At 32.8% G+C, this 26,868-nt stretch overlaps 1 protein-coding gene across 2 annotated transcripts in view; it reads right to left on the reverse strand.

The window, feature by feature from the left end:
* Positions 1-6,379: 6,379 nt before the first annotated feature.
* Positions 6,380-26,868, reverse strand: part of LOC136985355 (homeobox protein Nkx-6.2-like) — a 46,131-nt gene continuing 25,642 nt past the window's right edge. For both annotated transcript variants that reach the window (XM_067282625.1, XM_067282624.1), the window contains 3 exons: positions 13,305-13,592; positions 13,049-13,224; positions 6,380-7,380 (listed from right to left, as the gene is read on the reverse strand). In XM_067282625.1, the coding sequence (XP_067138726.1) occupies positions 7,231-7,380; positions 13,049-13,224; positions 13,305-13,581 (603 nt within the window). In that variant the 5' untranslated portion in view covers positions 13,582-13,592 and the 3' untranslated portion in view covers positions 6,380-7,230. The remainder of the gene's footprint in view (positions 7,381-13,048; positions 13,225-13,304; positions 13,593-26,868) is intronic.

Raw genomic sequence — 26,868 nt, forward strand, 5'->3', positions numbered from 1 at the left:
TAACGAGCCATTGACGCTGAACATTCTGTCGATACGGGATTCTTTTGATAAATCGTCTTACTTTTCCTGATTTTTCTAATAACTTATGCTCCTAACTAAGTAACTTTCCCTTCTGTTTCTTTAATATTATCCGTACGTGTGAGACAATGGCCGTTTCTTGTCGAGAATAAATTTACACACTTCCGATTGACTTTATCTCTTCTTCGCCGAAAATTGATTTCTTATTCATGATTAAAGTACTTAACTTTCTTCCGTTTTAACATAATTTCTACGTAGTATTTAATTTTTTTATTATAAGAGGCACTGTAGCATTTTCAAATATCCGTAAAACCACGTTTGTTTCTTGCGATTAGGAAGAGCGAGTGACCATCTGGTTAATAGACTATTGTGGCAAGAAGAATTATAGCTGACCCACCAACCTGCAGATTTAAACTGTAAGCTAAATAAACATTTCTTAACACCGCCCTGTACTGCACGTGCTTTAACTACTGGCAGATGGTCTGCAGGTGTCAGTACTTTTGGGTAAACAATCTTCGTATGACAGCATTTTAAATTCCTCAGTAACTACTTCTTACATTCTAATGGAAATTATATAATATTTACTAATATTTAACCTGTTTATAAAGTCCACCTGCATATGAAGGACACTGTTCAATTTTAACTGTTTTTTTAACTATTTTTCTTTTCGTTTCTCGAATAGATAAAAAGACAGTTCCCAGTTTTTATTCTCCTTTTCTGATGTCCGGAACGTAATAATTTATAAATTAAAATTCGCTTTTTTCACCTTTGAAATCCTTTATCCATATGCTAATCACAAAGGATTTTAGAAGAGGGAGGAGGAAAAAAAAATGAATTTTAATTTAGAAATTAATACGTCACTGATACTGGAAGCAGAAGCTAAAAGAAAACTCACTAAACGTTTTTTTATGAACTTTAAGAATAGATAATAGAAGGAAAGTTAAAAATCTAAAAAATATATTTCTTTTAATATCTTAGACCAGTTGAGGAATGGAATACAAAGAATGGGAGATAAAGTTGTTTCGAATTTGAATCGATAACGCAAGCAAGAAAAGAAGGGGGAGAGAGTCCTTCATTTAATGCCTTGTTTTCGATATAAATTGAGTATATGTATGACCATTATTCCGTCACAAACCACCATTTTTGTCCCATTTGTCAGAAAAACAAAGAAAAAGTAAGCAGAGTAGGCCGAAAAGAATTCTTTGCTGTAAATCATGTCAGCGATATATCGGCAGCCATCGACGGTGTGGACTACGATTAGCCTGCTGTCGTAAGCCATGCGTTGCTGCTTACATGGACCATTTGCCGGCTGATCGACGGATGGAGTGATATTAACGCCCGTGATGCGCCTCTTCCTCCTCTTTCTGTCGTCACCATATTTAAATGCATGTCTTCTAGTATCCATTTTATTCTAACATTTCTCCTACGCCTTTCGCCTCTCTCACCTTCTCGATATGCAAGAAACCCCCGAAACTGTACGCTTGATAAAAATCGCTTTAAGCTATGTCAAGCTCTGCCAACCTTTTTAGACACAGCTTCCATTAGACTGATGGAAAAGAGTGGGGACAGGCGCAGGATCTTTCACAACCCACACCAGAAAACTCTTAGAACCTTCAGCGCGTTAGATATTTTACAAGAAATTTAAAATATGCAACGAGGAGACACTCCATAAACAATACCGAATTTATATATATATATAAAATTGGAGAAGAATATACGAGGATGGATTTAAAGAGCGCTATAGACAGAGTAAAAATTAAAGGAAATTTAAGAGGTGATCGTATATAACGCGCAACAGCTACCGGAGCAACAAGTAGATTCCTCCACGTAAAATTTAAGCAAAAAATCACTTTTACAGTTTATACGAATATATAAAGGAAATTAACTTATTGGAAAGAGATAAAATTCGGAATATAATCCGGAATTTTTTAATGATGATAATAATAATAGTGGCACTCGGGAAGATGATTTATAAGCTTTCTAATTTAGAGCACCGGCGTAATTTACGTATACAGCACCAGGTGGCACATACAGGAAGACGAGATTAACAATGCTACTGTACTCGACACACACGTAGCCTTTCTCAACAGATGTTTGGCCACTAAAAAGTCTCATAGTTCCTCTACAAATCGAGACAATTAGAAACGGTGCTAAAGGAATAAAAAATTCAACTTTTTAAATGTAGGAATATTTGAAAGTTTGTTTTAAATTAAATTTTTATAATATATTTTCTGTAAATTTATTAAGACGTTATGAGGTAGCTTCTTATCAGCGCCTCTGGCGGTCTAAACACAAATCATCGGAGTGGGTATAATGAAGTTGGATGAAAATCATGTTATTATCAGTCCAGAGTATCGATCGTTTTAACTCTAGTCTCGCTTCTCGTTCCATTAAATCCTCCTAGCACTGATTGCTCGCATATTCATGTCATGACGTCTCCTTAATCGTGTGGTTCGTGAATGCTGCAGCCATTTTGTAATCTGATTATAGAGATCCATTCATTCTATTGTTCAATAATTTTGACACTTTATTCTAAGAGGGGGAGACACAATTGTTAAAGAATAAGCTTACATTTAGAATTTAATAAAAAAAAATTGCAGTGATTTTTTTTCCTATTATTTCAAAATTCTTTTTAATTTTTCCAACTCTTATAATACCTAAATTTACGAGTGTTTTGTTATAAATTATTAAATATTTAATAAGATTTGAATTTTTAATGCGTTTTACATGCCATAATTAAACATTATATTTTATAAATGCTTGATATAAAAGTCATTTTTATTTGATGAATGCAATTGCTTTACGTGAAATAAAACAATTCTTTAGAAAATACCAAGTAAATTTCTGATAAGTTAATAAACTTTTCATAAAACATTTATTTTCCTTTATCGAAAATTCCAGCATATTTGTCATTTTATTTCCTTCACTAAAATCTCTAAAAGGTCTTTACTTGTTTTTCTATTTTTAGATTTGTGAAAATAAGATTTAACTAGTGAAGTAATTTTGTAATATTCCGACATATAAGTTATAAATATAACCATTAAAGTGTAAAAATTCGATATATTTTTTTTCTCTCGAACCCGTCACAGTTCCCGTCTCCGAAGGAGCTGCAATTGTTTCACGCTACAATACATGTTAATCACGACTTACACGTCGTCTTGCCCCATTTAACAGAGCTTTCCTAAGTCAGAAACAATAAAAACATGAAATGAACGAACAGTGTTTAAAGTGACGGGAAAAACACAACTTTGTTAGCTTGTCTATTGTAATCAAAATTTCCACTTTTTGAACACTACAACTATATCTTTCCGCGTGATGGGGGGAAAACAGCGGCAAAAAGGGCCTCTGTGTCAGCTGTCTTTCACGACACTGGCTGACGAGTAACGCGGTCCGTGAATTATACCAGTTCACGTGTCCAATGTTGAAATCATAAATTTTTGTGGAAAGCCAGAGCCGTGAGTAACACATGGTGTGGATATTCCGAACGAGTAAGGCATGTGCGACAATAGCCCTAATCTTATTAAACCCCAGTCTGAAAGTACGTAACATGTTGTTGGGCACTTACGCTTTCGAGTTATGTTGTATCGTTTGTAAAGATAAGTCTTTAGTCTACGATTTTTTGAACACTCCGATAGTTTTACCTCTTAATATTTCCTCTATTATACTATTAAAAATAACTTTAAATTAATTCCCCAGAGAAATTTATTAAGAAAAGACTAATGGAAAAATTTTCTCAATTTCTTCCTCGACCTCTTAAATTAGATTAATAACCTTAAAGGTAATTAAATTTTTTTTCTTTACAACTCATTTATGAAGTGTAAACTGGTGTTGATTGCTGTGAGACTTTCGCACGCGGGTTCGATAATCGAACGAATTTTTCAAGCCAATTTCTCGAAATAACTTGCATAAAAACTAATTATAAACAAAATTTTTCGTGGAATGTAAGCAAAAATACTTGTAGATGACATTTTTTTTTTCTTTGGATCTACTTTAATTCTCATAATATTACCTTTTATAGATATAATATTTCAATTTCTCGGGCTATATAAGATCCATAAAACCTTCATACACATTTTATAGATCTATATATTGAGTGAGGGAGGGATATTATCAAAGCCTACAGGCCCTTCGTCAGTAATATTCGCTTAGTTAAAATGGGGGAAGAAATAGGAAACTACTCATAAAAACATTGTTTCTATGCTATCGGTCTTACTTAGATGGATAGCACGGCTCGTAAATGTCAAGAGAAATTACAAGACAATAAATGAGGGTTTTTATTAGAAGAAATTTTTAGAACATAAAAGTAAAGAAGAAAAATCAGAAAATGGTTCAAAATTAATATCCCCTTTACGAAACGAAGCAATGTTAATCTGTCAATGTCGCGACCTCCTCCGACGATTTTTGATAGAACAAAAAGAAAAAAAAAAGAAAAACTATCAAACAAAATTATTATTCAGGAGAGTAGGAATAAGAATCGTGTCCCCGTATGGGAGATCTCCCAGCAACTTTAATCACCTTCCATATCAATCAAGCGACTTTCTCCGCGCAATCAATCATTGGTTGATGCCCGCCGATCCACCAATAGTAGAGCGGTGGGTGGAGTCATAACGCTCACCGAAATCGAAATGAAAAAACGATTGTTAATTGGACGACGGCGGAAAAGAATTATTCTAATTGATTATCGCTATTAATGACGTAATTCAAATTTTTTTCTTTCTGATTTTTGAAAAATTTTAAACGCCGTTCGTTTTTCGTTGGCTCGAATGTAATTTTATAGAAATTTAAAAAAAAATTAAAGAAACGTTGGGCTAATCACGCGTGAGAAGTGTAAAAAGTTAAAAAGAATTGAATAATAAAGAAATCACAGTTGGTGATTGTATTTTTCTTAGAAGATTCCTTGGATGCTGCATATATATTTCTCAAATTATCAACCGATAAAAGTAAGAAGCGTTTATTTTACGGAAAAAAAAGGGAAAATAAAAAAAAATAGAAAAAAAAGAGCCGCGTACGATTGAATCGTCTGTAAACCTTTACCAAAACATTCCACTCACGATTTTATCCAGTAAGAAAGGAGAAAAAATTCATTTCTCGCTCGTCTGGCATATTCATGAATAAATTGTCCCGGCCGCTTTTCTAAATCCCGTGCTTGGAATGCTGGGTAATTACTCCTTCCTCTCCTATTTAGCCTATATCTTCTTTATTCCCCTTCTGTTGGCGACTCCCCTCGGCTCACGGCTCCCAATGCTCTTATTTGACGAATAAATTACCTCTATTCGGCGTCAGTCATTTCCATGTAAATATTTACATCAAATCAGGTAAAATGAAGAAATAAAACATAGCGGTTATTACAATAGAAAACGGCGAAAGAACAAAGAGATTACCTACAGCTTACTAATTTACTTGACTCGATTCTTTTTTTCGCTTCTTCTTCCATTTACTTCATTTTAACTCTTCGATAATATATTACAAGATGGCGACTTTTCCCCCCTTTTAAATTTTAACCCAGATTGAAGATTGCGATTTATGTTTGTTTAAACTTATTTTTCTTTTTCTAACTCCTTTGTTTTTCTTACTAAAGAGTAAAGATATTTACGAAAATTTAGATTAATTTTTCAATTACTTTTTAGTATTAAGTAAGTCAATTTTTAAAGAAATTGTTATTAAAAGCGATGCTGATTTAGTGAAATTGTTTATAAAAGATGAAGCCGACTTTGAATTTAAAACTTAGTAAATTTGTATTATGACTTTGTATTATAAATTGGACCATACGAAAGAATTAAAGCGAGTCGTGTCATTTGTAGGTATTAAAATTTCTACTCGAGGACTTATGTTTGTTGAAATAAGCGAATTTCTTCGTGACAATAGACGAAAGACAAATTACAAAATGGCTTTACGAACATTAAATTTATCATAAAATACGTTCTAAAATTTAAGCATTAAATTCTTAAATTCTTAAATTAATTAGCGGATATTTATATATATTTATTCAGATAAATAACTCTCAAATCCCTGTTTATATGTCATTGATAAGTAATAAATTAGAAATTTTCGGGCCAACGTCGAAAATTTTCGAATTAAATCCAAATACGTTTTCATTGAAGATCTGATTATGTGAAATTGTTTATGAATATTTACTCAACTCAATTTACAACTAGAGATAAAATTTAAAGGCTTATATATTTATTTAATTTAAATAAATTTTATAATATTGTAACCAATGTGACATCTTTATTTTGATATTCGTATGGCGTTCAAATATTTACACAGGACTTATTTGACTGCTAGGGATTGTAGATAGGACAGCTCGGGGGAGATTGAATTGTATCGAGTTTAAGAATCAACCACAAGCCCTATGTATCAATTACACTGAAAGCATTTATTGAATTATCACTGGATTAGTTACAAAAATCGAATAAAGGAAACTTTTTTTTTCTACAGAAGCATCTACAATTAAAGAAGATGCTGAAGTAATCCAACTTGCTGGCCAGAATCTCGCATATTACAATTACGAATACTCAATTTATAAGTGTATAACACCACTTCAAACCAACACAAGAGATATACTTCTTCGTTTCGAGTAGTCTTCTATTTTATATTTGCTCTTTGGTTGATTTCGTAAATGGTTCCATCAACATATCCCTAAATTTAATAGTGCAAACCAATTATTAGTTTATGCAAAAAATTCTAAGTTTTTTTCTCTAACTGAATAATTACGTATAGATATATATATATATTTACTTATATATATTTTATGTATATATAAAGATATTCTTTTTCTGAAAAGAATTTAATTTACCTATTCAGGAACATTTTCACGTTAACGCAAGGAAAAAAATTATGTTTTTACAAGTAACTGTTTCAGCAATCTTAGTTTGTACAATAAGCTTCTAATTTTCTACAACAGACTGTTTCCCTCATCCGACAAGACAAAGGCGTGGGTGAAAGAGACTAGCCACAACTCCCACCCGCCGTTTAACTACAGCTATTAGACTAGGCAAGATAGCCCGAGGTGTATGTGATTTGTATAGTTGGAGTCGACGATGGTGCATTAAGGAGGCAGTTACCTTTTGTCGGCGAGTTACATAGCAAGATCTCCAACACATTAAGGTTCTTGCGTGGAGAGTAACTTCGCTCTCTCGTAAAACTGTTCTTTACGATGTTCTCGGCCACCTGTCGAGATGTCCTTCCCCCTTTATAACATGAAAAGGGACATCACGCCGATTTCAAATCACTTGACGGACGCCATACTTCGTTCTGTGAATAGGTGAGAGTTGACTCGTAGTCTGTCGAATTGGATTTAGCTATGGCCATTTCGGCCGCATTCTTTTTCCGCCATTTGGTTCTTCGATTTTGGAACCATACCTACACGGGAACACCAGAACACATTATATTACCCTGTTAGCATTACACAAAAACCTTATTTTAATCATACACTTATAAATTATGTATAGATTATTCCCATTACTTCACCACGGTTGGACGTTCTCTACCAATTCTCTTCTTACAGATTAATGATTTAAATAATTTCTGATTTAAAAGTATTGTTGGAAATTGTCTTATATTTATAAAGAAGATACAAAAACCTATTGTATATATATTTTTATATAAGCCTTTAATTTGATAAATGAATTAGCGAGTGATTAAAAATTTATATAAGTTATTTGAATGTGTTAGAATCTTAATCTGTGTTGGGGTTTTATTAATAAAACTATATAAAATTTTTAAAAAAAAATTGTATTAAAAAACTTATTAAAAATTAAATTAATGCTTAATTATAATATAAACACATAATAAAGTAGAATAATAGAATATAGAATAAAATAGAAAGCACATAAACTTAATTCAGTAGAATCACCTTTATAAAGCGTGCCTATAATATTTATTTCTATTGTTTTACATCTCCGTTTAATAGAAAAAAGGGCGCTACTCCTTTTATATGAAACCTCAAATAATAAAACAATTTAAAAAATAATTTATAAGAAAATTTATACAACACTTAAGAGAAGAATACTCTAAAACAAAAGTTCATATAATTAAGTTTTCAATTCTAATTGAAGTTAGAAATAGCGAAGATCTTGTTAAGGATGAAGTTTTAAATCTAAACAAAATAAACTTAGCAATTTAATAGAGTAAAGTAATTTCAATGTATTCCAGCGGATCTTTCCAGGATTATTATTCAAATTTGTAGACGTTTCTAATATACTTTACAAATTATTCAATCACGTGAATATTACATTAGGTTACGAAACAACATTCCATTTAAGAATTTCTAAGATAGAGAGCAGATAAAGTTGGCCTTGGGCTCTACTTCATTCCCTAATACACCAGATTGCAATCAGACGAGAGACTCAATATACATTGACTAATATCAAAATTATCAGGAATGGAAATCGGGGAAGAAAGTCAATTCGTTTTCCAAATATTCAAAAGTCGATGGCATCAAAGAGGAGGAACGATCTTGTGCCAGATCTTTAATCAATCACAACACCAACATAGAAAGTGATTGAGAAAGGGTCGATTTGAGAAGCAAACATCTAAAATTAGAGAGGCCGCTATCGTAGTGGCTGACGTACATTAAAGTCGGCGATTACAGTACCATTTTGTCATGATAATTGCACCGACTTGGAGACAAACGATCCGAGCACTTAGGCAGATTTGACAGTGGGATTTGTCCCAATGATTTATACACACCAGCAGCCGTGGCTGGCGATAAGCCAGCACTGACGTCTCCCATCAACTACAGGCAAGAATAAGCTTCGACTAATGACTGTTTACATGATCATCAGCGAAATGGCTATAGCAACCTGATCCTTTGACACTTTCTCTTTTACACTATTACAACTTGTCTTCTCGCTTCCTTTTTCTTTCCTCCTTCCTATCTGGTCCCGATATGTTTGTTTTAATTTTTCTTTTTTTATTCGCTAAATGGAGAATTCATAAGAAAAGAGATTTTAAATAAGTAGTTCGAAATAACTAACGACTTCTTTTTTCTCTTTCCTTTTTCGGTTGCTGTCTTTTTCCCTCCTCTGATTATTAAGTAATTATTGAATCTCGTTATACTTTTCTACTTCCTTTTATTAAATAATTGTGTTAATCGTTTAATCTTAATTAAGAATAAAGATTTGATTATATAACTATTTATAAACACTAACTAAAAAAATACTTTCCTAAATTAATTTCCCTTCAATTTTTTATGTATAATATAAATAAATTCCGATTTTAATTCGGTTAAAAGTGATAAAAAAAATTTGGCCCAATTCAGAATTTCTGTTGTTATTTTTATTACTTAATATATAAAGATCTAACGAAATTCTTTATTATTTTGTTCTTACAAAAATAATAAATATCTTCACACGAAAGTGTTGGCTCTTTCTTCTCTGTGAAATAAAGTGAAATTTTATTTTTAGAAAATGATTTTAGAATAGTAAATTGTTGTTTAAAAAATACTTTCCGCTTCAAATATCCTCTTCTTAAAAGCAATTTTTTATCTTTTTGTACAGAAAGGTCAATAAGCCTCTATATATTTCTTGTGTCTGCAGATAGACTGGCACAGCAATAAAATATTTCATCAACTATTTCATTTTTATGCTGTTATATCTCTTAATTCCAAGAAAGAAATGAGAAATAAGGAATGTTTCCTCGCATATTACAAGTCTCTAAAACAAATCCTAATTCTTAAACCAGTATAAAATATTAATGAATTTGACTTTTTAATCGTTAATTCCTACTTAAAATTAATTGCAATTTCTCGGGGAATAAGCAAAAATTCCTACTAAACTCTTTAAATTAAGTTTTATGGGTACAAACGAATCAGAAAGTCGATAAATCGAACTGAAGATCATCCAATGTTTAGTCAGTCAAGTCTAATTTGAATTTAATTAGTAAAAATTGGAGATAATGGGCTTTAAATACTCTTAAGAAAGGCAAAAGATATGGAGTCGGATTAACGAGAGACGCGGAAAAGATGCATTTGTAGATTTAAGTGTTGACAGGCCTTAATTTTCTTCGAACGTATTTGGCAGCAACTATTAGGACCCACTTCATTCAAAGCGAGCCGAGAGGAAAGCCATCATTGCTTACCATGAAGCCATTGGGTAAAACGAATGAGTATCAAACTGACGGCATTCAATTCTCTTCTTCCGACGAAAAGTTTTAGTAAGCCAGCGGGGAGACGGGAACCTAAAAAAATATATATAAAAACTCGACATTACTAAAATTAAATTCGTTCGTGACGGCCAATTGATTGATAGATACGTGAAATAAACATCTCGAGCCAGCAGAGGGCGCTTGAGCAATCGGTCCGACGTTGAAGAATGTTCCTATTTTAATATCTTCGTTTTGCCAGATTATGACAAAGGGTCATTTATCATGGGATAATGTTCAGCATGGAGGTTCTGCTCTTTCTCTCGGTATTTCCATCTAAACCCCCTCCTACGGTAATAGACTTGACTACATTTGTCAAGTGGAACCAGGAGGCTGGACACATCTGCCACCTGAGAAGACAGCAGTTTTGTCGCCACTTCTTCCGCCAACTCGCAGAAAATTTGATTGATGACCGTCTGTTCTGTCGATTGATTGACTACCAGAACCGATGGACCAGAGGATGGATCAAGAAGTCCGCACCATATTCGACATTTGCGCCGGAGCACTGTCACGTGGACATCGAACTAAGGCAAAGTTTAAGCTGGTGTACTGTACGTACCCAGCAACCGCTAAGTGGTACAGTTAAGTGGTACATCGACTTAGGACCCACTTTTTCGTCCACCCAAATAGTATATTATGTACACCAGAATAGGGCAAGCATTAAATTAATGGTCGCGAGCAAAACAAGATTCGAAAACAAAGATCGTTCAGTAGCAATTTGTCACAATAATCAAATCATGTTGATTAAGGAACAACCCTAATTGATAATTAAATGCATCCTTGAGTAAAGATGTCCTTATTGAATTAAGAAGTGGAGAAGTAACGACCAAGGCTAATGGAAAGAGGAAATTGTCTTTGCAAAAGCTCACTATAATGCCATTAACAGAATCAACCGAGGGATATGACATAACAATCAAACTTTTAATTAAAAATTGACTAGCAAAATGATCATTTCTTACTCAATTAATATTGCAAAAATGACAAATGTTTACTTTACAATTTCATTAATTTAACAAAATAACTTTTCACTTTGTACTATTAAAAGATAAGTTCTTGGGTAATTCCTTGATTGCTTTGACATCACTCTTTAATAATTTATCCTTTTAATTCGCACTTAAACACAAGAATTCTTTAAACTACACAAATTCTCTGAAATAAAACCTTATTTAAACTGTATATTTTTCAATTCGAATGGCGTGAACTTCAGCCATGATCCCTATAAACACTTAAATTCGTTGATTTAAAATGATTTTACGCGTGAAATCTTTGCTTCTAGTAACACAGAGACTATTATAAAACCATTTTGAAAATTTTAAACATGAGTATTAATACCCATAATCGATATTTATTAAATACAGGGAAGGTCAAACTATGCAACGAACTAGAGAATAATGCAAAAGTATTCTAAATTATTTATTAAATAACCATCTAATTTAACCTATATAAATAATATAAATAATACTTTCATGAGCATAAGTTAATTAGATTTAGTTTTTACAGATTAGGTTACATAATATAAATAAAGCATGCTTACACAATTAAAGGCACTGTGTATTATACAATACGAGATATTTTTCACTTTTAATGATTACTTTTAATAACCATTGAAATCGCTAATTACACATTATTAAATTTTTACCAAACACAAACATAATTAGATAAAATTAAAGTGTGCCCCGATAGAGGTTATCGGAAACATGTTTGTATAATTAAACAAAGGAGAAATTAAAATCTTAGGAATGCAAATTTCTATTGTAAACGATCTTGTTAAGAGACTATTATTTAGCAATATACTCGTTCATAGAAGATATTACTTAATTAACATGAATTTGAATAAAGTTATCTGGTCTTGTTATCGTTTCCAGTCCCTAAATAATGAACACGAGACGAAAATAGAAGATGAAACGTCTCCCACCAACGTGTAAGCCGGCATCTAAGACACGCTGATAACATTTATTGCATTAATATTGATACACACTTCGATTTTTCATCGTGTTATACATATTAATGGCAATTTAAATAAATGATTTTTGATAAAACTAGAGCCAGGCCCTATATTAAATTATTAGACACGTGTCAGGCTTTGGAGGGTGCGTATATTCGTGGCTGGTACCCTCCAAATTCGGATGGAATCCGAAGGCATTAACGTTTAATAAATTCTTACGACGAATATTTCAAAATTTGATTTAATTTATATTAAATTTAATTGAATTCATTTTAATGTTAATAGTCATATATTGGCAATTACATTTGGGTACAAATATTTAATAAGCTGATTAATAATACAAATTAATATCGATTTTCAAGAATGACTGAATTTTGATATCGGAATTAATATTAAGTTGCTGACTTTGTATTGGAATTGCTGTTAAACCGTATAATAACGAAAGATTGTCATTTTGATCAAGTTAAAGTCGTTGGGATAAAACTACATTTCAATTTTGAAATTTTCTGAGAAAAACAAAGAAGAAATCGAATTTATAAAAAATAATATCAATAGAATTAAAATTTGTTCTATTTTTTGCCTGATAAATTGTCATGAATTTTATATTCGTGCATTTAATGATCGCTCCTATCTTCTTGCCATCTCCATCATCATTTTATATCCTTGCTTACCATAAATCACATTTTCCTTTTATTCTTCTGAGTTATAAGAATTAATATTTATGCAATTTAAATGAATATTTAAGCAAATTTTATAAAAATTAATTAAAAAATTTCAAATTTAATAAATTAATTTTATTCATAGATTTAAATTTAAAAAATGACTGACTCTACCACTACTAGAACTGCAACTGTTACACGGGTTAATTGTAATTTACCTAATTAAATTTGTGAATAAAATTAATTTTTAAAAGTTTAATAATATAATTGCGATTGTACTCACCTTAACTTGACTTTCGGACATTCCAAGGGCGTATGCTAATTTAGCCCTTTCTGGTCCTGCTAGATATTTAGTTTGTTCGAAAGTCTTTTCCAGAACGTAAATCTGATGACCGGAAAAAGTGGGCCTCCAGGCCTTCTTCCTGCCTTGTGCCAATGATGTTTCCGCTTGGTTTCTAGCTACAAAATATCATCCGACATTAAAAATACGTTAAACGAGCCTGGCACGAGACAATAATAAACGAGCCTTTCTTCCATACCTGCAATGTTAGCCAGCTGCTCACTCCAAGGCGTGTGACCCGTCAGCATAGGAGGCCAAGTGACGTCAGAAACTGTGGATGCCGAAGGGCGGCACACGTCTTGAGATGTGGTAGATAGCCCGGTGCCGAAACGGTAGAGAGAAGCGGCATTCCCATAGAAAGGCAACATCGCAAAAGGCGGGCGAGTCAAAAGATGTCCGAGAGGATGTGGAGCTTGGTAAGGTGACTTTAGAGCCATCTGTTGAGATGCCGTGTTGTCTCTGATAAAAGAATACATCGCTAGTCCATCTGTAAAGGGACGTCGTCTATATTTAGAAAGCGTGGTCGAAAATATTGTTTCATTCTTGTTATTGAGAATTACAGAAAATGTATCGGTTGAACTGGACAGTTGAAGAGGTCCAGCAGACGATGGTAAAAGATCGGAACTTGCCGAAAGCCCATTGGTTATCGCTACGTCCTCAAAGGAGCGGGATGTGACGTGATTGGGAGATGGTTGCTAAGAGACCGAATAATGAGCAGTCTTCTTCCATCTCAGAGGACGTCACTTAATAGATGCGGAGCGAGGAGGAGGCCACCGGAAGCTGTGAAAACCGAAAGCTCGTGACCGGAAGTGACCTTACACCAGGCGTGTCTGGCATGCGCAGTTTTAAGAAGCAGGGCGGGTTTTGGCCTGTCGCCTGTGCACGTGTGTTGATGGGATTTTATGGCCACTTAGGGGACATTATGCCTTTTAAAAGTCCATTTATTTTTGAACCAAAATGGACTATTCTTTCTTGATCTTTTTAACGGGCATTACATGACAGCAAAGGGACGAATAAATATCCTGCACGATCTTTGAAGAGGAGGACATAATAAGAACAATACATTAAAAGAAGATAGCGACAGAGTTTGGTCTTAATTCTTTTTTTTTTATTTTTAATTCTCGGTCAAGTAAAAATAAAGAATAGAAATGGAGAAAAATGAACTAATGACTTCACTAAAAACAACTTAAGTAATGGCTTATAAATGCATTTTAATTGTTACTATAGCCTATTAACTTTATGCAAACTTTATCTGGTCAAGAATGAATTTAAACGAGATCGTTACTTTATATTTAATAAATTACCGAGAATGCGATTATTTTATTTTCAAAATTTAATTCTCCGGCGCAAAAATCAAGAAGGAATCATATAGTTAAAACACCATTTAAAATTCCTTTCCGATTTAAGCACAGCACTTAGTATTCACTCAATTTATATAACCGAATAAACTATTATTACTTTTATAAATTAAATCTTAGTGTGTATGAGACCGCATCTACCACTGAACTTCCTATTTATGCTCGCTTTCTCTCTCTCCCTTCCATCCAACAGGCATAAAAGCGAGAGTATTCAATTAACAAACAGCCTGTTTCACTGTTTCCCTAATCATATTGCATTCATAGAGTTAATTTAATTAGGCCTCGAATCTCGAACACAATACTATGGATGCCCATTTATCATTGTTAGAATTAAAGTAGTGTTTCAACTCTGACTCACCCCATCAGACTACCCACTAGTTCCCGATAGACTGTAATACCCTCCTTAATTTGATTGGCAGCCAAAATGTATGAAGATAATAAATAATACGTGATAGCACCCCCCTTCCTCTTGATATCCCTCTAAACTGTGCCATTTAATCTAGACACCAGTGTTTGCCAAGCTGGGTAGTCCTTCAATCTGGTGTCCATACCAATGGATTATAAAGTTCCCAATGTTGACTTTACGTTATGTGAGAGAGACATCAAACAGAAGATCCGTGGGAGCTATCCTTATCTTTGCGCTTGGAAATTCATGATTTATAAGAAAAGAGTCAATCAATGGCGATTGCTTACCATTGTATTCTCGATAATATTGTTTAATTTTGAATCATAACCGATGCAGCCATGATTCAAGACCGACAGTTTTTATCTCAGATTAATTTATAAAATGGCGAAGCAATTAGAGAGTTGGACCAATTTTAATAACTAATCGTTCTTAATTACTATTAAACTGATTAGACGTCAACTTTTATTAATTAAATCCATTAAATCTTCCATTCTTTTCTTGCATAAGAAGTACCCAAGCCATATTTCATTTTTATATCAGTCTAACTCGGAGATGAAAAGTTAAGAGGATGCTTCGTGTAAATTTATAAAATTGTACGTAAAAAAAAGATTGTGCTGCGAGTGAGTTTATATTATCTATTTAGTAAAGAATCCATAAGGAAGCCGGTTGCCATCTTTTGTTGGAAGTTGGCAAGTCGCAGTCGGTTGTCACAGGTCCAGGTGTCTGACACAAGATCTGACATTAATTGTCAGCAAACTAATTACCCAACATGCAGCAACTTTCAGTAAGTTGCCAACGTGAAGACAGCGACACTAGAACAAAGATTGGGGAAGACGAATTTAGGGGGTAGAATACCAAGTTTGCTCGTTGTCAGCCGACACTGTGTCAAATCCATGTCAGCTACTTAAACAGAGATTAGTTGTGAACGTTAGAACAAATGGATTCTCCGATGAGAATCAGACAGATTGGGGGGCTTGCACTTGATGTTTTTCTCTATCTTATCCGGAACTAGCGGTCAGCAGAATGCTATCCATTTGTTTCGTCTTAAACTGAGTACAAACGCATTGATCACAATCTATTGACTGTCCAGATGTGACTTGCAATGACAAGATTAAGCTCCGGATCAATTCGTCGAAGTTCTTGACCTTTTACTGACAATTTTTACGTTATGTTCTAGCGCCTTTTTATCTTGTTGACGGAATTTTCGACGATAAAAAAACAACCTGTTTCCTTTCTAAACATCTGTCACTTTTTTTGACAATTGGAGATCGTTTAGTGACCATCGTTATTTTTCTCCTGCCTTTGATCATTCTTTTTTTCTTTGTACAACTATTGATAACTATTTGCCAAACGAAAAAAAAGGGTAGCTCGAAATTATTTATAGATAATATTTACAAAGATTAACTTTTATATATAGGCCCAATATATATTTAAAAATTCTCTCCAGAGATCTTCATTAGCTAACGATGAAGCACCCTTTTATTATTAAAGATAAACTAGACCTTGCCAACTTTTTGTTAATGGAACAATAAATGAAACAATGCATCTTCCGAAAGGGTAGGGACAGAGATTCGTATTCAAATCATGTCAATTTATATCAATTTATTTATTCACTGGCTCAAATCTAGTCTGCATACAGGAGCTAGAATCTGACGTTTGACTTATGGATAGTCTAAGTCAATTTTTCTCCAAACATTTTATTTGCTTCCCCTTTCAGAAAATCCGTTTTACTCTCCCTTCTCCTATTGCTAATGTAACTGTAAACAGATTTTCCCCCTACCCATTTGGATATATTTTTATTTTCATATATCCAGAAGAATTATCATCAGATTATGAAAACATATATTACGTTTTTTTCTTTTTTTTTCTAAAGTCTTCTCTGAAATATTTTTGAGAGAATAAAATTCCCAATCACAAGAGATTTAAAAAAACTCGAATTTCAACACGTTTAGTCTGCCACAGTGTTTCTAAAATTGAGGGTCGATCCCTCGAGAGCGAGATACTTAAAGAGGAGACGAATAATGGATTTTTCAGGCCAAAAAGTTTGGAGACACTGGCCAAAAGCATCGATAGAAATTCAAAGAATCTGAATATAAAACGAACTTGTTAGAAAGAAAGAGGGGGAAAATGTTGTGTTCATTGTATTAACGGGATGGTTCAGACACGACGAGGAACATCACACAGAAACCACCCTTATTTGTAATAGAAAAAAAGAAACTGTTTCTTGGAGGGTTTAGCTTGTAACCATCCTTCCATTTGTGAAACTTCATGCTAGATTTTAAAGAGGGTGTAGACTGTAAATCAGAATTGCAAAGTTTTTACTGTGTCTAGAAACTTGTGTCGTATGTAAATTCATTAGAAAGATTGGATTTTATTAAAAACTAAATCGTATTAATCTTGTCATAAAGCACAAAATTATGATGTAAAATTACATATAAAACGGTGGTTAACACGTAAAGAAATTACCCTTTTATTCAAAGAAAAGAGCTAGCTCAGACTATGACCAGAGCTAATTGTGTTCTGTGATTATTCTCTATTTAATTTATTAAATAGACTTAAAATTTTTAACGCAATTTAAATGTTATACGCGATAGATTTTAGTATATATAATTATATTTTATACCTACTTACATTAAAATAAATAAATTAATTCGTTTTAAAGCATCCTCACATTCGAAATCAAGATAATTTCTACGCTTGTTAAGTTATTTATTTAATTTTTATAGAAAATAGAAAGTAGATATTTTATAAAGTATATAAAAAGAGTATATATTTTTAAATCTAGAACATTTTGATTTTAAAAAATAGAAAACAATAGCAATTTTTCCCTAAAAAATAATATAATTGATCCAATTTTAATTGCTGTTGAAGCATCTTAAAATAAGTGAATTGTAAAATTTTCACGTCACACATGTTAGGTCAGTACCATTAACCTTATATTATAAACTATTGTGAATAGTTTCGTATATTCTAATAAAAAAAATAGAAGCTAAAATTTGTTTGATACTAAAGTGTGTGTGAAAATTGACCTCAGAAGTTTCTTCTGATTGATTAATATGATTAAAAATTAAAGAAATAACTGTTTAGAAAATATAGTAAATTTATATTTAATTTTAAATTCCCCTAAATCCCATTTTAAGTCCCTAAAATTCTAAAAAAATTAGAGAATTTTAAGTAAAATTCACTCGCAATTTACTTACAAACTTATACTTTGTAAAATCTAAATACAGTAATTATTTAGATTTAAATAAATCTAAACAATTTGGCAAATGAATTTTGTCATAAAATTTATTTCTAAATGCATTTATTGATGAAATTTATATAAAAAATATATAATAATAATATCATCGAAACACCCCATAAAAAAAGAGTATAATATAAACACTACACGAACAATAAGGGAAATAAAAATATTATCATATAGAAGTCGCAAGTGTAATACAAGATTAGACCATTCCCCCGGTCTTTCTGATTCATTTAAATTAAATTATAAAAATTTAAAAAGTGTAGAAGGACGGGATCATAAATGTTTAGTCGCGAAAAATCTATGTATTTAGCGAGAATTGAAGCGACCCTTTTCTCTTTGTAATCTAATTATTTAAAGAGGAAAAAACGCTTTTTCTTCGACTAGCGTAGTCATTATTTTTTCTTTATTTTATCAAAATGAATTACTTATATCTAGGATAAATGGTATTGCCTTCAGGATAACGTTTATGCGAAGTACCGAAATGAAGGCAGTTCTTCATTGTTAAACATTTTATTACATGTCATAAAATATGTAAAGAGTGTCTGACTCAGATAAAAATAACAACACGTAGGACTGCAACTTCTTCGACACAACTCAGAACACAGACGGGATGAATACAAAGCAATATTTATAGCGAATTTCTCTACGATAAAGCAAATGAACACGAGGAAATTTGATTGGACATCACTCGTTTAAGAATCTGTTACGCGTAAACTGACGTAACAATAAGCGCGCGCTATTTTCGTCGTCGTAACAATACTTCTCCAGCCGGCATTATAAGGCTTTATCTTATAGCCTCCCCCCTCAAGGCTTAAGTTGTATTTCCCTTACAGCCTATTTACTGCTAAGTTTTGAGGTCCATAAATGATGCTAAGCTTCTACTTTAACTTCTCGCTCCTTCAAAACTATGTTGTTACACGCTGTAATTCTAAATTCCTTGTGTTTTTTCCCCTTTTGTCTCGCTTTTATTACTCGATACGACTCGGTAAAAGCGTTGTCGAGACTTAAAGAAATGCATCGGAGCGAAACCGAAAATGAGGTAATTAAGACGAAATTACAGGGAATATTTTTGTTTAAATTACAATTTAACTAATTAAATGTAAGAACACCTAAACTAATTAAAATTACGCATTCATTAATGGCACTCAAAAAGCTTATAAAATACTCGAGAAGGTAATATTTTTGCTTATTTTTCAAAAATCAGTCAATTAGTGCTAATGGAATATCAAAAGGGTCTTTTTCATCTTCAGGGAAAAATTTTTCTGGGGAAATTTCTTTCTTTTTTTTTTCTAATTGAAGAATACCAATCGCCTTGCTTATCATACAGTTTACTGTGACAATGAAAAAGCAGTTAAGGCATATTAAAGAGAATGGAACCAAGTAGCTTAATGTGTTACAATCGATCATGTTAATTTCTGCCACTCAGCATTGTGGAAACGTTAATTTCCACTTTTTGTTTTTTTTTATATTCACTTCCTTCTTTTCATAATACGGTCATTAGTAATGGCAGTTTTTTTCATATTGGTTTCATTTAGTCTTTTGTTGCTAAATAATAACCTCTCCTCCGCCAAGACTTTTCTTCACAACTCTCGAAAACTTTAGTTTCCAACAATAATAAAAATTTTCTCAAGAATTTTTTCCTCATTCCTCTCGAATAAGAAAGAACAATTAAAAAATTACCCTTAGACACCGAAGCGTAAGGGGAAATTTCGACTTTTTGAGTGTATTTTAATGTATTTTCGATTTTAATACCAGATAGTCTGGACATAAATCCCATAAATCGCTTAGGAAAAACAAAAACAAAAAAAAATTTGATTTATCCGAATAGGCGAGCTTCCTTCATTTTGTAAACTTCCAGTTTCTTAATTCAATAGAAAGGAAGGAAGAAAGAAAAAAAAATTAAAGGGGGGAAGCCAAATTAGAATTAAAGTTTGGAAACCCAGAAAAGAACATTTCTTTTACGTCATTACACCGTAGACAATTAGGCAAAGGCTTTCTTAAGTTACTAGGTATTCAAGATAGTTTTGCTTCTATCATTAAGGCGAAGTCGAACCATTTCTATTGATTGGTGCAGGGAATAAATGACGCACATTCTTAATTAAACAATTACAGCTGGACCCGGAACGACATTTAGTAACATTACTGTTTGTGTTCCAATGCGTCAAGGAAAAAAAAGAGGTGGTCAATCTTAGAAATATCTATACTTAGATTTAATAGCGTGAGTGGAAGGAGGTACAACGATGGCATGAAGAAACTCATTTAATATGTTGTAGTTTTTGTGTAGAATCGTATTAGCATACTGTAAGTATTCTTGGAAGAGCCTTCAGTATCATATTTTAAAGACTATCTTATGACGAAATTATCTTTTTTTCTCCTTTCCAAATGAAGTAAATTTCTGTAGTATACAACAATCTGTTTTAATAATAACATATCTTTTTATTTTTCTTAAATTTTCTTGTGTTTTAAAGGGTATATAGAGAATAATTACAATTAATTTTATGGCGCAGTTTGGCCTTTATATTCTTCTTTGTTTTTTACAATTAATGAGTGGTAAAATGTTTCCCGGATAGCGGACATAAAAGGCAATTATAAAATTAAAATATTATTTTAATTTTTACATGTAAACTTGATCGTATCTCGCTATTAAAATTGCCAACAGGAGAGTGAGGATTATATATCAACTTTACGGAGAGGAGAATATATTTTTAAGCTTTTATATATATATATATATATTTATTCGATAATTTTAGTACTTTAAATCGTTCGAAAATAAAATATTTCCCGCTTTCGAGGGGTGTATTTATAAATTTATACCGCCGACAAACCAGGGAAATAATTACTATTATGAAGACAAATTTTACAGAGAAAGTAATGGATTCAAATATCGATTTTGTATCGAGTACTTTCACTTTTTCATCATCTATTGTCTCGAATAAGTACGCAGTAAACCCAGTAAGAAGTTAAGTTTACCTTATTAACTCTAACCTAAATATAATAATATAAATTATGATTATAAAGTCAAGCTATCGAATAATTTACAGTTAAGAAATAAGATTAATTTCAGTTTAATTATAATCAATTATCCGATTTAAAAGTATAAAAAATTAACTGTGAGGGAATTTTAAACTTCGGTTTTGTAAAATTCTGTAAATATAATTTACAGAAAGTGTTTTAGATTATCAGTTACTGTGTATGATGCTCAATTTTCTAACAGTTTTCATTATTATCAAGGGAACATTAATTCGGTACCATCAATTTTACCAGGTCATTAGTGACATTTACATTTATGAATATTTTCTGTATCATTCTTAGTCATTCCGTTCTTATAAATTCCCTTCATTTGACGCGAGTCGAGTGAATTTGGGTGATTATAACAGAAGCACAAAGGAATTAAACCATATTATTTCATTACTTTACACTCTGTTATTGAAAATTAAGCAAATATTTAACACTTACAACTTAAAAGTGTAAGGTGTTAGCCTACTTATTTTGCATTCTTTATGCCATTATACACCCAATTCGACTCTGTTTTAGAAGAGATTAAAATGTATAAAATATCTTGTAGAAATTTAATAGACGAATTTTTTCAATAATTGATCAACTAGGTCTTATAGAAAGTTAATTGATTCGTGTAACACCAGGATAATTCTTATCTTAGTGGTCTATTTTCGGAAGCTTTAGAGGAGTAGAGGATGCTTATTAGAGATAGAAATCAATGATGTAGGCCTATGATAGCATAATATTAAACTAAATATGTTTCAGGATGGATTTGGGCACTTATAAAATATCTTACGATCATTTTAATTAGGAAAATATAACGTATGTGGACTGAAATTTTGTCTGCATTGACATAAAAAACTGCTTCCTACGTGGTTTAATTATTTTATTTACTTCCAGTATTTTTTAGAGGGGATAAATGAAGTTTACGTATTTAAATTAAAGAATATTTTTAAAACAATATATTATTTTAATTAATTAATAATGTAAATAAGCAGTGATTATTGTTAAATGATGTGTTAAGAAAGTAGATAAGTTCGGGATCGGCAAAGTAGAATTATAAAATATCAATCTAGTACCGGTATGTAGGGAGGAGAAGAAGGAGGAGGAGGAGGAGGAGGACCGATGCCATCAAAAATAAGAAAGTAATTGCCTGCCAATATATTTTTTAAATGTGAAAAACAACAAATCTCAGCGAGAGAGATTGAGCGTTCCATCTAGCGATAAATACGGTATAAAGCATGCGCATCACAGCGCCCAGCATCAGGGAATTTTGACACTAAGAAATCAGTCATCCATCATGTAGCAGTCCACATAGTGTAGCCTTATGCAGCTCGTGTGAAAAAGCCAGAGATGCCTTGCAACGGATCAAAGCACCATCTCTGCAAGGTGTCGACTGACGGAGAAGAAACTTGCCCACTAATGACGCCTACCGTCAGATGTACTTCAGTCTAGATATGACAATCCCTTATGGATGGCGAAAAACAACCAAGGGTGGATCTACCGGTCGGAAACAAATGGCCTTCAGCACTAACGTCCATGCCAATCGAGCTTGGACCGATGCAAATTGCTTCTCAATGGCGTTTTAATTCTGCATAATGTTTTTCCGTTGGCCCGTCGAGCGGTGTGTGTGTGTGTGTGTGTGTGTGTGTGTGCGTGTGTGTGCAAGCAACCGGGGCCTTGCTGGAGAAACAGATGTTCTGCGCGCGCGATCAATTCACCCACTCCGATTTTGTCGAAACGAGCGTTCTTTCGCCCGTCTTCTTTCCCTCGGGGGAGAACGGGGGGGCCGATAGTAAAAACCTAGTCTAATGGTTCGAGCCTGGGAGGAGGGGGAGGAGCGCAACTCTTCCCCGCATCTTCCGTATCCAGGATTCAAATTGGATGGGATCTGAAGCAAACTGTTCCGATTTGAATGGAAAGACGATTTGAGACGACTGGTCTGATTGTACCGCTTGCCCGTAGCCAATGACGGTGCTATGTATATAGAGACCCTGTTTATCTACGCTTCGTCCAAATCAGACATGCATGGCAATCGTTTTGTACTCCAAAGGAAATTGTTTCTCCTAACTTTGTGACGTCACGCCAATGGGAATACCTTTGGCCAAGTTTTTTCGAATGCCGCAGTCTCGGCGTAGGTGTTGAATTAAAGAAGCCGATCCATAATAAAACGAAATAAAATTCTTTATGTCTTATACATAATTTTAAAACGCCCGTCTTATTTCTCCCGTGGTTTAAGTGCAAACAATAAAAATGGGGGCGAATTTTCAAATGACCTGTGACGGATTTACATTAGGATATTTTCATGAATAATTCTTAACGTTAGTGATTGGTGTGGGGCCTTATTTTTTCTCTTTCTTCCTTTCTCTACTTGTGTTTAGACACGGTGATTAACTAATGGTTATTGACTTGCAACTTTTCTCCGACTAGCCGATAGAGTTGTGCCTAAGCCCAGCTGTAATTGTTTTGTTTGGGAAGTAAACCCATTAGAACAAAGGGACACAACGTCAGCATGACAGATGGGACATGGGGTCGCGAACAACCAATGTCCCCTCGCAGTCACGTGCAGGCATGTCGAGAGAATAATAGAGGACGGATCGTGTGACCACGACACATCTATTGGGAATCGTTAAAGGTCTTAGCCTCATCGTAACTATTGGCTTGGATATGTTTAGGACTTTAGTGACTGTAGTGGTCAGTATTGACAAGGAAATTTTCTTCACTATAAGTTCGCTGCTAAATTACAAAATCTTAAAACTTTATCTCCACCTCATCCGAACTTTTTCTCTTATAATCTCTCAAATATTATCAGTTTATTCTCATTTTTATAACTGCTTTCTTTTATGTTTATTCGAATAATATACATATATATTTTTAATAGTTTATACAAAGCACACGATATGAAAAATTCAAATAAAGTCTATTAAACACAACCTCTTCACGGAGAGGAATTAATTTCCTTGAAATACTCAAAGAAATCCACTTGTAAAAGTTCCTCATAGAATCTATGGCTCGATTTTTTTAACTTATAAAATATATATATATTATATATATTATATATATATATTATAGTAATAAAAATATATTATTAAAGGATCAGTAGAGCATTTTAAGTGAAATCGTTCTTTACTCGACGAATCAATTAATGTAATGCGTTTCGCGTTATTCGCTCCATTGACACATTAGATACGCTGACACGGTTTATGTTATGGTTGGTTTGTCTGGTGAGAAGACCAGGACCACTCTCAGGATGTGACGTGGCACGATAGAGAATGAATCCGCCCAGGCTTCCCCTAATTTAGCGAATAAAACGCGGATGTATATCCTCCTAACATAATACCTCCCGATTGTATTAACATAGACACTCGAAACCGTTACGCATAGACGAAGTAGGCCTACCTCGATTTAAGGAAAACCTCTATAAAACGATTCGGCGTTATTTTCGAATAGTAAATTAATTATTGCATCGCAAATTAAACGTAATTAATTGGCGTAATTGATATCCTACAATTTCGACCCGACTCTATTGTGTATATGGGCTTGAACGTTCGACTCCATGGCCGCAAATTTAAGCCAGTTTATGTGTGTAAGATGGATATCATGAATATTTCAGTTGATAAATAATTAATAAACCATATATAGAGTAGAATTCTGTATATTAGATATATTAATATGCTTATCTGGGATTAAAATCTTGTATAAAAGCCGAAGAACGTATTAAACTCGGAGGATAGCTTAAGATGAGTTATAAACGTTAAAACGACTTCAATAATTAATTAAATATGCGAATATATATATTTTAAACACGTTTGTATAGTAAATAAACCCGTTTATTACGTTTGTAAAGTGATTTAAATGGAGTGAAAAAATGTTTTAACTCGATTTAAAAGCGTTTAAGTCGGCGAAACTCGCATCCAAATCGCATCTTTAAATCCGATTTTATAAGCTGTAAATGTATAATTTAAATTAGAGAAAGTAAAAATTGAAAAATTCATTATTCATTTCCTTAATTAAACCACAAAGAGAAGTGTTTAATTACTCTAAACCTAATTAACTATTAAAATTTTAATTTATAGCCGGATGGAATTAAATTATATAATTTTTTTTACAATTTACTTTAATCTATGTTAATATATAATTAAAATCCTTTTACATTGTTTAGATTAGAAACTGGTGGAGAAAATCCATTAATAAATTTGTCATAATTTCCATATATTTTGTCTTAAATTGATTAAATTGTGTTTCTTACTTTCTCATTAATTACATTAATTGCATCCGAGTGTGCCTTTTATTCATTCATTACACGTGATTACTTTAATTTTTTTTCTTTTTCCTTCTTTCCTTCATTGTGCAGCTCCTTATATCATTCCTTAATTGAATGGATATTCTCACAATCTCCAAAAACAATTAAAAATCATGCACGCTTTATATTCTCTTTTAAAATTTCAAAATAGAAGAAAACAGAAGCAAGAAGGGGGCAAAAAATATATCCGTGGATTAATTCCACTGATTAATATTCATTTTTAAAAATTTCAATTTATAAAATTCCCCTATAACAAAACAAGAAAAAAAAAATAATAATAATAATAATTTTAAAATAATACAATTTATTGATTAACAAAATTATTGGTGAAGTAATAAACTACATTGATTATGTTTGTTATTAGCAATTTGTAACATCGATTATCCGTGAAAATTATTAAGAAAAGGTGGAATTTTTAAAGGGGTTTTCGTTACTTAAAATTGATTATCGAATCATTGTTATTAATTTGTTAATAAAGTAACTTTCTCTTATCGCTCAATAAGGCAAATTTGCATGTTTTCTTGGCATTAAATATATTAATTTCAACATTTTATAATAATAATTTGGGTAATGGTAATTTACGGAAATATTCTTAAGTCTAATGCTATTTTTAGCTGACGTTATAGAACAATTTCGCAGTAGTTTTTAACGAAGTTTACAGAGTTTTCAGCGCAATTTTTAATTTTCTACCTACGAATAAGATTTAGGCATTCATTTAAGAGACTTTTTATTGGTTGTATAAGTCAAAGCGACGGCTTTAATTGGTTAAGATGGCAAGAGAAGGGCTTAGATAGGAATTAGTTATAATATTTTGGGAAAATCGAGAGATTTGGCATCGTCCATTACGAACCAACGTCACCAGACACGGGAGGATATGGAGAATTAAATACCGGTAAAAGTGTTAGCAGCGGAGTTTAATCGGAACGACAATAAGAGATGGGCGAAATCTGGATGTAAATAAGAGGGAAAAGGTTCAATTTAAAGAAACTATATTAACCTAAGAGCCGGCAGATGCGGCACTTCTTCATATTAGGTGGAAGGACTTATGAGTTCCAAAGCGCAACGTTCCAGGATTTTAATCAAGAGAGCAAACTCCAAGATTTCGGAGAGGAGGTACATTATTAGAGGAAGAGGAAAGGTGGCAAGAGAGAGAGAAGGGGGGAGGGGCGAAGAGAAAAAGGGGAGGGGTGGAGACTGGAGAAGATGTTGGGCAAAAATCGGAAACTGGTGGGAATTGGTGCAATCAAGTTCAACACCGTCAGCCGGCAGAAGCTGCGAAAGTCCCGGCCCGTGTGATTAATTCCGTTCAATTTCGCGCGCCTCTCAGACAACACTTGTTTCATCCGGCTATCAATAAAGACGCTGCAGCGAATCACAGGACGGCCGGCTGTTAGGCTTTGGAGTCGGCCGTCTCGCTACTCGGAGATTTATCATCAGCATCCATGCAGATGA

Source organism: Centruroides vittatus, unplaced genomic scaffold (assembly GCF_030686945.1).
Source record: "Centruroides vittatus isolate TY-2023 unplaced genomic scaffold, ASM3068694v2 contig_962, whole genome shotgun sequence".
NCBI lineage: Eukaryota > Metazoa > Arthropoda > Arachnida > Scorpiones > Buthidae > Centruroides > Centruroides vittatus.